The sequence below is a fragment of the Spermophilus citellus genome (assembly GCF_964194105.1).
Source record: "Spermophilus citellus genome assembly, chromosome: 10".
NCBI classification, from domain to species: domain Eukaryota; kingdom Metazoa; phylum Chordata; class Mammalia; order Rodentia; family Sciuridae; genus Spermophilus; species Spermophilus citellus.
The window spans coordinates 29933086-29946616 of NC_138197.1; the positions used below are offsets into that span (position 1 = coordinate 29933086).

Sequence of the window (13531 nt, forward strand, 5' to 3'; positions counted from 1 at the left end):
CTCTTTTCTATCTTTAAATATATATATATATGTGTGTGTGTGTGTGTGTGTGTGTGTGTGTGTGTGTGTATTGTCAGAGCTCTCATCCTAAAGAAGTCTTTCACCCTTCATCTTCCTTCAGCCTAAAACTCTAGTCATCTGCTCCCCTTGACACCCAAAACTTGAGTTGTTTTTACCCAATATCATCAGTTCTCCCTCAATTTCTTTTCAACTCCATTTTCCCTGGTCTGATAGTCAATGCTCAGTTTCTCGTTTTTCTTATCATACTGGCTGTAGGCAGCAAAGTTGATCTTGCCCTCTTGACACAGTTTTCATTTGTTTTTACAGCCACCGCACTCTCCTGGTTTGTTTACACCAGTCACACCTTCTCCATTCCTTCTTTTCTTGACCTCTTAGCATTACAGCATCTAGAGCACAATATTTGCACATTTCCTCTTCTCTCTCTACCCTTATGTTCAAGTGCTCTCATCCAGTATTCTGGCTTTAATTAACATCTATCCCAGTGGATCTCACCTGAGGGTGACTTTGGCAGTGGCTGGAGATATTTTTGGTTGTTGCAACTGAGGACAGGTGCTACCAGCATCTAGTGGGTAGAATTCAGGGATGCTGATGAACATCCTAAAATCCACAGGATAGCCCTCCACAGCAATAAGAACAAAAAAGGATCTGGCCCAAATGTCAACAGTGCTAAGGATGACAAATCTTGATTTACTCAGACTTTTTCTCTGAACTCTAGAGAATTTCATGTTCAATATCCTTATTTGATATTAAATAGATCTCTCAAATTTAACAGGTCCCCAAATGAAGTTTTGATTTCCCTGCCTCAGTTCAGGTTCCCTGGAAAACAAAACCTGAGACAGTACTCAGGAGCTAATGCTTTAGTGAGAGGTATGAACTCAAAGCAGTAAGAATAAAGGAAAGGGAAAGCAAGACAGAGGAGAATAAGATGCAAATACAAGGTGACAAGTCATGAAGCAGGTCACTGCTTCAGGAGCTTACAGAGACACAGCCTGTCACTAGGTCATGTGCTTGGTTGATTAGCCATGAAAGGGGAAAAGCAGAGGGGATTTGCCTACTGGCTCCATCCTACCTTGTATTGTCCACTGGGTGAGCTGCTACTGGTCCGCTGAGCTAATACTATACCTTTAGGTCACTGTGTTGCTCACCCGGGTCTTTTCACAGACTTGAGGAATTCAGATTCCACTTGCTGCAGTGTAGTCAACCCAGGAGGCAGAACTCAGCTGCCCACAGAGTTGGCTTTTCAGCACCTGTGGAAGGGCAAGCAGATATAGGGCAGGAAGAAAGGTGAGGTGGAGAGTTTGGGGGAGAGACTTAAATTGCCCAGTGCAGTGTTAACCAAGACACACAAGCTCCCAGACTTCATGCAGTCCACATTCAGGCAGGGGAGGTGGTCCGATACACACCTGCAGTACATGACACCACCATCTATCTGGTCTAAGTCTACAAGCCTAAGAGACATTCTTGCATTTTCATGTTAACATTTCTTCTCTTCCTCTCTTCATTTCTGCCATCTCTGTTAGTAACTGTCGTCCTATTCTAACCACTCTTTGCAAGCTCACCACTATTTCCTAGACTAAGTTGTCATTGCTTATGCCACTTAACAGCCTTCAACCATGTGTCTTGCTCTTTGTAGCCACAGTAATCTTTAAAATATCCAAGCCATGTTACCACAGTGATGCAAGCCCTTCAACATCTTCCCACTGCACTCAGAATAAAGAGAAATATTCTGAGGCCTGCCTATCTATCGCCTGTCTACCCTTCTGACTTGCCCTCTATTGGTTTCTTCTTTCTATCCATACTGGCCTTATTTTATTTTCCCAATATATTAAACTTGTCCTTGCCTTACTCTTACATCTTTAGGTTTGATCTTGCTGTTCCTCACTCTCGTTTTTTGCTGATTAATTTTTAATTGGTATGCTAGACATAAAAGTGGAAAACGTGTTTTCATACATGATGTGTTTATACATGATGATGTGTTCATACGTAAACATGATGTTCCTCTCCTTTCCTATCCCTTCTCCCTCCCTTTCATTCCCCTTCCTCTCCTCCACTGTTTTCCCTTCTATTTTCGTGAGATTTCTCCCTGCTCTTTTAAAAAATTTCCTTATTACTCTCTAGCTTCCACATATAAGAGAAAACATTTAACCCTTGACTTTCTGTGTCTGGCTTATTTCACTCAGTATGATGTTTTCTAGTTCCATCTAGTTACACAAATGAAATAATTTCATTTTTCTTTATGGTTGAGTAAAACTCTGTGTGTGTATGTGTGTGTGTGGTGTGTGTGTGTAACGTTTTCTTTATGCAATCTTCTATTAAGGGACACCTAGGCTGATTCTATAACCTGGTTATTGTGAATTGTGCTGCTATAAACATTGGTAGGCACAGATCATTATAGTATGCTGATTTTGTTTTGGATAAATACCAAGAAATAGGATAGCTAGGTGATATGGTAGATCCATTCTTAGTCTTGATAAATCTCTATACTGCTTTCCAGACTGGTTGTACATTAGTACAACCCATCAGTCCCATCAACAATGTATGAGTGTACCCTGTACCCCACATTCTCATCCCCTACCTCCTGGTGGTGCTCAATATTGAACTCAGGGTCTCATGCAGGGTAGGCAGACAATTTACCACTGAGCTACAGCTCTTCCCTGTCTCTCTTCTTGAAGTCTTCTGTTCAAGTGATACCTTTGTATGGAGGCCCTTCCTATCTATAAATTTGTATTTGTCATTCTCCCCTTTTCTTAATTTTCCTTACCTGAAGCTATTATGCATGGAACATTTGTTTATTGCCCACATCTCTCACTGGAATGTGAGCTCCATGAGGTCTGAGACCTTGTGTCTTAGTTATTCCTGGTCTCTGGTGTCAGAACAATGCCTGCCATATAGCTGGGGCTGAAGAAATATGGGCAGAATGAATATCTTTAGACCCTTATTGAGAGAGGGCTTGCATCACAAATGCTGAGTTCCTGACAACTTTATTCCCTTTGAGTGTCCAAGGGGAATAACACCCCAGAGATCTCGAAGACCCCTTGAGCCTATCATTCCCTGCCATAAAATCCTGAATTTAGAAACCTGGAATCCCACGCAGTCCGCAAATCTCCTTAGCAAAGCAGTCTCCAAATGTTGAACCAAAGTAAGTGCATTCACATCAAGCTGCGGAGATTTAGAGGCATTCAAAGGAGAGCAGGGTGCTACTCAGGAAGAAGGAGAAACGAGCAGAGATAGAGAAACAGAAGAATAGGGAATAGTCACAAAATGTTTATTATGTCTATTAGGGTTTTGTCCTTTAGGATTCTAGCAGCAGTGGTAGCAGGAACAACAACAAACCACCAACAAAACAACAACAAATCAAGAGACTTGACCATACTGTTCAGTGCAATCTCAACGTTCATTTCTGCCGGGTTTTCTCTGTTTTGGGGGAGATTGTTTGATGTGTGTGTGTGTGTGTGTCTTTTTTTTTTTTTTTTTTTTTTTAAGCAGCAGTGCAGACAGGGATCAGTGAAGTTACCGCGTGAGATTGAGGAATATGTGTGTGGAAGGTGCGAAAAGGGCAAAGTTTAATGTCGGAAGGAGGAGTACTCTATAAGACGACTCATTGTTCATAGAAGAAAAGCTGGGGTACAAAATCTGAGAGAGAGGGAACAAACACTTTTATTTTTCTGAAAGGAAAGCTGGAGTCTGAAACTGGAGGAGGGATTTAACTAGTTCCATACCCGAGATTCTTGTGCTGCCTGGGTAACCCCTTAGAGGCCCCTGCTTTCCACTAGCCACATAGTGTGGGGAGGATGCAATCATTGGCTTTGATTAAAGAGGTGGGTGGTGTGGGCGGTAGGCAACGTGAACAGTGGTGGTGTGAAGGGGTGTTCCCAAGGCCGCGCGAAGAACCAATCAACAGTGACACTGGCTCTTTGCTGGCTCCTTAGAGAATCCGCAGCAGCTGAAGTAAGAGCTACTGACTGCCTCCTCCCGTGCTGCAGGCGCCGGGGCGCCGCGCCTCTGGGGGCGCAGCTCCGGCCGCACTCCCAGGACGCCGCGCACGCCCCCGATTCGCGCAGCCTAGCGCCTCTGTGGGGACCCTTTCCCTAATAAGTTGCAAGTCTTGAAAGTGAATCTGTGGAAGTCAGAAGGCCGGGGAAAGAGGCTGCGGGAGGCGGGACGGAGGGTGGGAGGTGAGTAGGCGACTTGCTTCTCAGATTCGTCCCAATTAGCAGGAAGTTGGCAGACAACCCCACAAACCCACGAAGCCTTCGGTCCCCCACAAGTCACATTCTCTATATTTCAAAATAATCTGATTGTAAGGAAACTTCAACTCCCATGGTAGGTTACAGAGGGACCGACTCAGCACCACTATCTTCCAGTTACACTACACAGAAGAAACCCAGTGATCCTCAACTGCAGAGCTCTACCTACATCTCTGAATTCGGCCGGCGGGGAGAAGCGAGTGGGCCCAGCGGAGAGCCCCCTGGAGGAGGGGCGGGATGGCGTATAGAGCAGTAGGATGGAAGTGGATTATTGTGGGACTGCACAAACGCAAACCCATAAGAGGAGTTTTGCCAGGAACACCACCTCCTGCATTGCGTCGGACCTGACCATTTCCAATGTGAAATTCCCGGGGAAGGTCGCGCGCGGCTGGGGGCCCTGCGTGGGTGGGGCTGTGGGCCACAAGGGAAGTAAGAGTCGGTGGTGGGTTTTTCTGGTAGGTGAGGGAAGAGCTGTGCTGGCAAGGGTGGGAACTGAATGACAACCCCCTCTCTGCCAAACCACCCCCTCATATTTTCCATCTACCTCCTCGCTCCTGCCCTCCCCCGCCCTCCCCAACCCACGCCCGGGTGGGCCAATCGCTGCTCCGCATTCCAGGCGCTTTCTCAGGTTTCTGCTGATCTTGCAGCGCCCAGAAATGGACCGAGCGGACCCGCCGCCGCACGCACCCTGCCCCATTCGGAGCTCCTAAAGGCTCCTGGAGCGTCGTGCAGCCCCGGAGAGGTCCGCACTGGGGTGCGGAGAGCAGAGGGGACCGGAAAGCCATGTAGATCCAGGCTTTTGCCCGCCCGCCTCCTTCGGGATCGACTCAAGGGCTCCCATAGTGTTAGGAGGGGGCGAGTGCTGTTTATCGTCATTTGCTTCGGAGATTCAAGAGAGGGTGGCAGTTTTGCTTTTCAGCCCCGCATTCTCCGGAATCCCTGCAGGACAGTATCTCCAGGTTGCTGGCATTGGGTGAGAATAGGGATAGGGGATGGACATTTCCGCGGTAGCTGCTCAGTAAAGCGATTGTCCAACTGAGAGGGACACTGGACCAGCGGACCCACCAAGGGGGCGAGTTGCCCTGCACCTCTCAGATGCTGCTGCGGCTACCGCCACTGCTCCCGCCCCGGTACTGCAAAGGCGACCTGCCGCATTCCGACTCGGGCTCTCCGCCGGCTCAGCACCGCCCCTGCGCCAAGCCGGCCGGCCAGGTAGGGGGCTCCCCAATTCCGGGCTGCAGAGGAGGGGGTTGGGGTGACCGGGCGGGGGAGGGCGAGGATACGAGGATGCTGCCGGGGACTCTGAACTCCCCCAGCGTCTCTCAGAGCTTTCCCGATCTTCAGTTTAACGAAGTTGTAAACAGATCGGCTGTTGGGCATTGGGGAAAGTGGGGTGGAAGAGCCCCAAACTTGGATTTCTGGGTGTCTGCGTGTGTGTCTGTCTGTATGTATGTGGTAACCCCAGTAAAAGTCCAGTGTTTTCTATAAAAGCTAGAAGTCTGTGCTCTTTGGTGTCTGTAGGTCCGTCCCATCTGAATGCTTCTGATTTTCTACCCCCGTATCACTTTCTATTTCTCTGCAGCGTCCATCGATCGCCCTGGTGGGAGCTTAGAAGGCGGCAGGCGAAGAGGGGTAGGAGGGGGTAGAGCCAAGGAGCAGCAGAGGGGGTGGAAGGCGTGGGGATCTGCTGAGCTGGCACTGCACCCGGTCCTAGGAGGGCTCACGGAGGGGAGGGGAGGCCAGGGCGAATCCCCGAAGCGATGGCCCGGTCTGCTAGAACGGCACTGCGTTAAGGCACCTTGGATCAGGAAGAAATACTAAAATCACCCGCCCCCCACCCCCGCTCACCCCAAGCAAAACCAGAGCACAATCCCCAAACGCAACCCTTGAAAAAAAAAAAAAAAGAAAGAAAGAAAGAAAGGAAAAAAAAAAAAGCTGCACTCGGGCCCGCAGGAAAGGGGGATTCCAAATTGAGTACAAGGCAGGGTGGAGGGGAAGGTAATAGCAAGTGAAGTTGCGGATCTCCGGACCTGCTTGCTTCGAAGCCCCTCCCCCTGAGCGTGGGGGAGACGCACTCTCCGGTGGGGGGGGCGCTTGGGTCCCCCCCACCCCTCTTCCCTCGCTCTTTCTCATCCCGGGCTCTCTGCTGGCCTCGCATCTCTGCGCCGGGCTTCCACCATGACGGTGTTGTCGGGGGACAACGTGGACGAAGCTTCGGCCGCCCCGGGCCACCCCCAGGATGGCAGCTATCCCCGGCAAGCCGAGCACGATGACCACGAGTGCTGTGAACGCGTGGTGATCAACATCTCCGGGCTGCGCTTCGAGACGCAGCTCAAGACCTTGGCGCAGTTTCCCAACACGCTGCTGGGCAACCCGAAGAAACGCATGCGCTACTTCGACCCCCTGAGAAACGAGTACTTCTTTGACCGCAACCGACCCAGCTTCGATGCCATCCTGTACTACTACCAGTCGGGGGGCCGCCTGCGGAGGCCAGTCAACGTGCCCCTGGACATGTTCTCTGAGGAGATAAAATTTTACGAGTTGGGCGAGGAGGCTATGGAGAAGTTCCGAGAGGACGAGGGCTTCATCAAGGAAGAGGAGCGCCCCCTGCCCGAGAAGGAATATCAGCGCCAGGTGTGGCTGCTCTTTGAGTATCCCGAGAGCTCGGGGCCAGCCCGGGTCATCGCTATAGTCTCGGTCATGGTCATCCTCATCTCCATTGTCATCTTTTGCCTGGAGACTCTCCCCGAGCTGAAGGATGAAAAGGAATTCACGGGCACCATCCACCGCATCGACAACACCACGGTTACCTACAATTCCAACATCTTCACAGACCCCTTCTTCATCGTGGAAACCCTATGCATTATCTGGTTCTCCTTTGAGCTGGTGGTGCGCTTCTTCGCCTGCCCCAGCAAGACAGACTTCTTTAAAAACATCATGAACTTCATCGACATTGTGGCCATCATCCCTTATTTCATCACCCTAGGTACCGAGATAGCTGAGCAGGAGGGAAATCAGAAGGGTGAGCAGGCCACTTCGCTGGCCATCCTCAGGGTCATCCGGTTGGTAAGGGTTTTTAGAATCTTCAAACTCTCCCGTCACTCTAAGGGCCTCCAAATCCTGGGCCAGACTCTCAAAGCTAGTATGAGAGAGCTAGGGCTGCTCATCTTTTTCCTCTTTATTGGGGTCATATTGTTTTCTAGTGCAGTGTACTTTGCCGAGGCGGAAGAAGCTGAGTCTCACTTCTCCAGTATCCCCGATGCTTTCTGGTGGGCGGTGGTGTCCATGACCACTGTAGGATACGGTGACATGTACCCTGTGACAATTGGAGGCAAGATCGTGGGCTCCTTGTGTGCCATCGCTGGTGTGCTGACAATTGCCCTGCCCGTACCTGTCATTGTGTCCAATTTCAACTATTTCTACCACCGAGAAACTGAGGGGGAAGAGCAGGCTCAGTTGCTCCATGTTAGTTCCCCTAACTTAGCCTCTGACAGTGACCTCAGTCGCCGCAGTTCCTCCACCATCAGCAAGTCTGAATACATGGAGATCGAAGAGGATATGAATAATAGCATAGCCCACTATAGACAGGCCAATATCAGAACTGGCAATTGCACCACAGCTAATCAAAACTGCGTTAATAAGAGCAAGCTACTGACCGATGTTTAAACAAAACAAAACAAAAAAAGTCAGCCAACAAAAAAAGCCCCACTCAAAAGACTTAAAGATACAAAACAAAACCCTAGTGACTCTGTCACACTTTGTAGATACTTTACTGAATAGTCTTTGAATGCTCTAATTGTCAATGCATTGTTGCATTGTGGATTTTGGGCGTGATGAACTGAAGCTTTCAAGACCCATGGAGGGGGGAAACCTATTTTCATTTTATTTAAAAAATGGGAAAAGGAAGAATATTTTCTAAAACTGGCTTTAAAATTGCAGTCCATGAATTAGTCCAGGTAAAATAAGATTCATATGCTTTCCCATTCTGAAACATTTCTAATTCTTTGGCTTCTTTAATTTTTTTTTAAATTAAAAACCAGATGATCACTTAGAAATATAAAATTAAAACTTGCATGGGACTCCAATATGAAATCTTTGCAAACTGCACAGTACATTTAAGACAGTGCATCAGATGTATTATATGTAACATGACATACCAGCCTCATGGGCAAAGAACACATGTTTTTATTTTGGTCGACTGAACTGCATACTACAAGGCGAACAAAACCAAAACTACTTAAGACTGGTTCACAAAGCACCTATTATAAATCTGATACTGGTCCTGATTGGTAGGGATTTTCCCTCTGCCCCATTCTTCCTCTAACCCAGACTATTCTCTAAGAAAAGGATAACTGAGTTAAATTAATTGATTCATCTGCAGTGCTGCTAAGTTTTCTCAAGTGCAGATGAGCGCCAAATACAGGTCATTTCTCACCAGTCCTGCACCTTGACCCCTGACCTTCAGAACTGGATATAAAACTTTAGCCTCCTTTTTGCAAGAGAGCACAAATGGAGTTAAATGTAAGCATGTTTGAATCTGATAACATTTATTTTATTATCGCATGCTAAGAAAGTTAACCCAGATGATAGGGAATAAGCTTACGTTGAAATTGACTCTTCTAAAAATAGATTCTTTTTCATTTGCGTTCACCAAAAGTGCACTCCTTCATTTATTAACAATTTTATTAGTAAATAAAGTACTGTATTTAAGTGCATATGCTAGTCAGATGGGAACAACCAACTTTTTGGAGCTCAAAGCATGTTCTCTTATTCAGCATTATGGCCTATTTGATTAAGATGTACCTTAAATTAGTTAATGCATGATTTCAGTAATAAAAATTTTAAAAAATAAAAATTACAAGTCTGTGGGATGAAAGGCCCAAAAGAAATAATGGGGGTGGGGTGGGGGTGGGGGATACTCAGTCAATTTTCCTGCCTTTGCTCAGGGAAATGTCAGGTTTCTGTGTAGGTGTAGGCAGAGAGAGGACCAATATGCCCATCCCTTTAAAGGGCAACTATATGGAAAACTAAAATAAGTCATCAAGGTATATATAGTGATACCTAAGAACAAGTATTCTTTCTAGCTGAAGATAAACACAAGCAAAACAAAAACAAACAAAAAAGGTGCAATATTGCATGTTTTTGGTGCATTCTTAGGATGTAAATGATAATGTTTATCTATTGTATGCATCCAAAGCAGAGCTGATTTCTTTTTGCAGTCATGATTTGAAGTCTGCAGAGACTTCAGCCCTCCCCTTGAGGCTCCCTGAAGAAACTCAACCAATTGATTTAATAGTTGCTTAGTGCCTTCATCCTGTACCCACAGTGAACTGCAGGAAGTGCCTCCATAACACAGCTGAGAAGTTACGTAACAGAAGGGAGGAGGGGTTGGGGCACAGATATTTTGCTTTTTGTTTTGTTTTGTTTTTGTTTTTCCATCCTCACTCTCACTTCACCACTGTGAGAAGACCGTGCTACCCTAAACTCTGGAGAGGAAAGATCCAGGAGGGTGCTGTCTCACTGGCCATCACTGGACTCGGCCCCTTTGGCAGCCTGACTCTGGACAGGAACCGAGACCCATCTTTGAACCGGACGTGAACCGTGAACTTTTTTTTCCCCCTCTTCTCCACCAGAAGCCAAGATAAACTCTTTGGAAATTTGTTTCCAATGGAGGGCCTCTCCGGACATGCAGTTTCCTAGGTCCAACGTAGTGTTCCTGGTACATTTCCTTACTCTTTCTCAGTTAGCTACAGCACTTTGCAAATCTCTGATAGCCTGATTTTTTTTCAGGCATCACTGTGGAACACTGGGTTTACCATGACCTTTCCTAGGCCTTCCCTCCTGACCCACCCTCTTTCGATGTTTCCTATGATGCTCCTTTGATCATCCCATCCGGCAGTCACTTCACAGGCTGAGCATCTACCTTCTGCTGCCCCAGTCACCCAGCTAAAAGAACAGTGGGGACCTCATGCCCAGCTGAAAGAGAGCCACGTAACATAGGCCTCTGGAGCCCGGCAGCTGTCCACCAGTGGAGAGGCACTCAGCCTTTATAAGGACACCAAGTGGGGAATCATCATTCTGCACTTAGCATGTGGCTGCCTGCTGCTGACCGCCTTACATTCCTGCCCAGCTTCTTCTGGAATCTTCCCTGTGACTTCTATCCTTTTCCCCCCATCCTGTCCTCAAACTAGCAGCGAGGCAATCAACAAGAAACAAGAGTGGCACCCAGGCTGGCTGACTCGATTGAAAGAAAGAATGTGGCTATTATATTTCCCTGTGCAACTTCTATTTTCCTGTAAGATGAACACAACACACATCCTGGAAGATGAGGGCCTAGAACTACACAGCCTCTGACTACAGGGCATTAAACCTTCCCCTGTGATGTATTCTCTGCATTTGAACCTTAACTCATCCTGGCTATCCATCTCTTTCCTCTTTGCTTTAAAGCCCCCAGTTGGTGAAAAAGGAATGCCAACTGCTTCCCCAATCCCTGGGGATATCTTGATTTTTATTTTGACTTTGAGGTCTAGGACACAACAGAACTCAGAACGCTGCATTCTGTCAACAGCAATAATCCACTCAGTACTATGGAATGGATGGGTTAAGGATGAGAAAAAGGGACCAAGACTCATGAGACTGTCTCTGGCTACTTGGTATACCTCTCATAGTTATACCTTGGACTGGCTGATTCTTCTGCATGTGTTATAGGGAAAAGTGTTGCATGTGGTGAACCTGTCAGCCTGGGATTAGGGATGAGCTGTTGTTATGAATTTGGGGTGGTATGGGAAAAAAATGTATGCTGCTTATCCATCTTAGCTCATTGTATTGAATTCAGTGAGAACAGCGTACAGGGATTATCTGTGTAGCATAGGCATGCAACGTTTGACAAAGCTCTTCCCCGCCCCCCCACCCCCCCCCGCCCCCCCACCCCCCCCCGCCCCCTGCACTGTAATGTGCTGAAATGTCTTTGTAGACCTGAAGGTGCACTTAACAAAACTGCCTAGCAGGGAATGACTATCATTTGGCTTCTTTATTGTATTTACTTTATCAGACTTCTTGCCTTTTCGTCCCCTTCTTAGGGACTGAGCTTCGGTATCTCAAGCCCTGAACACTTGTTTCCTCCAGGAAGAGGAAACTTCTGAAATGCTGATAGCCATAGCTCAGCTCTTCCAGTACGTGGGGGCCCTAGTTCAATAGGGTGGCAGTGGAAGGGTTTGGTCATACCAGGGCTGTTAGCCATCCCAGAATCTCTGAAGTGGGTAACTCACTTCAAGTGATCTGAACCAGAGAGACCAAAGACATTAACTTCCTCTGTCCTCAGATTTCTAGAAGGCAGATTAGAGTCAGGAAAGGTTTTTTGTTTTTTGCTTACCCCTTCTTCCCCATCTGTGCATAACCCCCCTGGCTCCCCCGTTGAGACTCGGGTTCTGATGATGAGTTCAACCAGTTCACTGGGAGTGTGTTAGTGGGTTAGCCCAGAAAAATCAGACAAACCAACAGCAAGATTTTTTTTCCTCATGGTGGCTGTTGGGCAGTTATTTCTTGAAAATGAAATCTTCAGGAATGAAAAGCCACTATAGTGAAACTAAAGCACAAGGGACAGCACAATCTTGATTCGCTTGAGAATTAAAGAAAATACATGTAAGTGGTAAATGAGGAGTAGATTTCTCTAAGTAGAAACTTAGTTTTGTCCAATAGGAGCCTTCTTCATGTTGTGTATAGTTAACAAAATTTTCAACAATTTGTTGACATCTAAAGAGTCAGTAATAATAGTTTCTAACCCTCCCATTTAACATAGGAGACCTCAAAACATATGCTTTCTAAGCAGATTTTTAAAATTTTAATTCTTCGTTTGCTAGATCAGCTTGAACAGAAAGGAGAAAAGGGAACATCAGAAAAGGGAAGCAGTTCTCCATTTTCTTCCAGGAATGACTTATTCCTGGGAGTGGTGGGAATTGGTGGGTGGTAACCATTCATAGCATAAAATTGCTAGAAAGAATATAAACTGCCAAACAGCCACTTTATCTTCTGGCTTTTTCCAAGCCAGAGTGGAATCTTTTGATGTTCATGTTCATTTTAAGAAGACAAATAAACAAACTAAAAATTGAAGTCCAGATACAACCCAAGCTGAATTGCTATCTTGCCCGCCTTTCGCTATGTTAGCGCTTGTACCTATATCATGGAATTTCAGGGTATATGCGAACCTGTCCAGCATGACTCAGGTAAATCTTAAAAGAATGTATATTACTTATCACTTTGTAAAGAAGCAAACGGGCTGAATTGTTAACCAAAACTGTCCCATTATCTTGGGTCACTGTGCAAACTCATTCAGGGTATTGATGTCAGGTTAGAAGCCTTGGGATCAAATGCCAGTCTCTTTGCTCAGGCAAAATGACCACAAACTTTCTGGGAAAGTCTAGGGTGTATGTAAAGGGTGAGGCCCTGCTGACCTCAGGACTATTAGCTTTAAGGAGATTAACCCTAGTCACAGTGATTTTCATTTAGGAGCTAACTAGGAGTCTACTTTTATGATGTGAAACTTCCAAGAGTCTAGAAAAGTTTTGTACCCCAATCAGAGGAGAAGAAGAAGAAATGGTGTCAGGAACAAAACACACAAAACAAAACAAAACAAGAAAACCCTCGCAGAATATTCCAGGTCAAAAGTTGTCTCCTCTCCAAAACTTCAGGAAGCCCCTTTCTTCTCTCCAGTGCACTGTTTTGGGACCTTTTATGCTGCTGTAAGTAGACTACATGGAATCTCTTCATGGACATACCTCTAGTATTAAAGAATTTTGGAGGTTAAAAATTAAGTCTTATTAATTTGAAGTGCACCATCAGGACAACAAACCATTTAAGCTGAAAAAGTCTATTTTATTTCTTGAATTTGCCAATTGCTTACCCCTTGAGTTAAGGATGTGTGTCTAACCCACTGTGCATCTTCCTTGCCCTAACTGTTTAACGCGTCAGGTAGAGGACATTGAATGTTTGAATTGAGAACCTAATTGATGCGCATAGTTTTCATCTATGCAATTTTACTTGCTTCTGTCACTTTATGATCTGTTCATATTTGGCATTAATTAAAGATAATTTTTAAGGATCTTATCATGAAATATCTTGACTGGTTCTTTGTCTCTTGCTTAACTGGTCTCCTGGGGGCTCTTTGCTGCAGGGTCTCTTTAAATAACATAATGGATCAAAATGATATCATGAAGCACCCTGATGTCCTTTGGAGCTCACAGGCTGTTTCTGCTGTCCAAGGAAGT

General features: G+C 46.2%; 1 protein-coding gene across 1 annotated transcript; it reads left to right on the forward strand.

The window, feature by feature from the left end:
- Positions 1 to 4935: 4935 nt before the first annotated feature.
- KCNA1 (potassium voltage-gated channel subfamily A member 1) lies at positions 4936 to 11179 on the forward strand. The gene is made up of 2 exons (XM_081310676.1): positions 4936 to 5480; positions 5851 to 11179. The coding sequence occupies exon 2, from the start codon at positions 6447 to 6449 to the stop codon at positions 7932 to 7934; it is 1488 nt and encodes a 495-aa protein (XP_081166802.1). The 5' UTR covers positions 4936 to 5480; positions 5851 to 6446; the 3' UTR covers positions 7935 to 11179.
- The last annotated feature ends 2352 nt before the right edge of the window (positions 11180 to 13531 follow it).

Coding starts and splice junctions, on each gene's coding strand:
- KCNA1 (XM_081310676.1), top strand. CDS start 6,447: ATGACGGTGTTGTCGGGGGACAACGTGGACGAAGCTTCGGCCGCCCCG.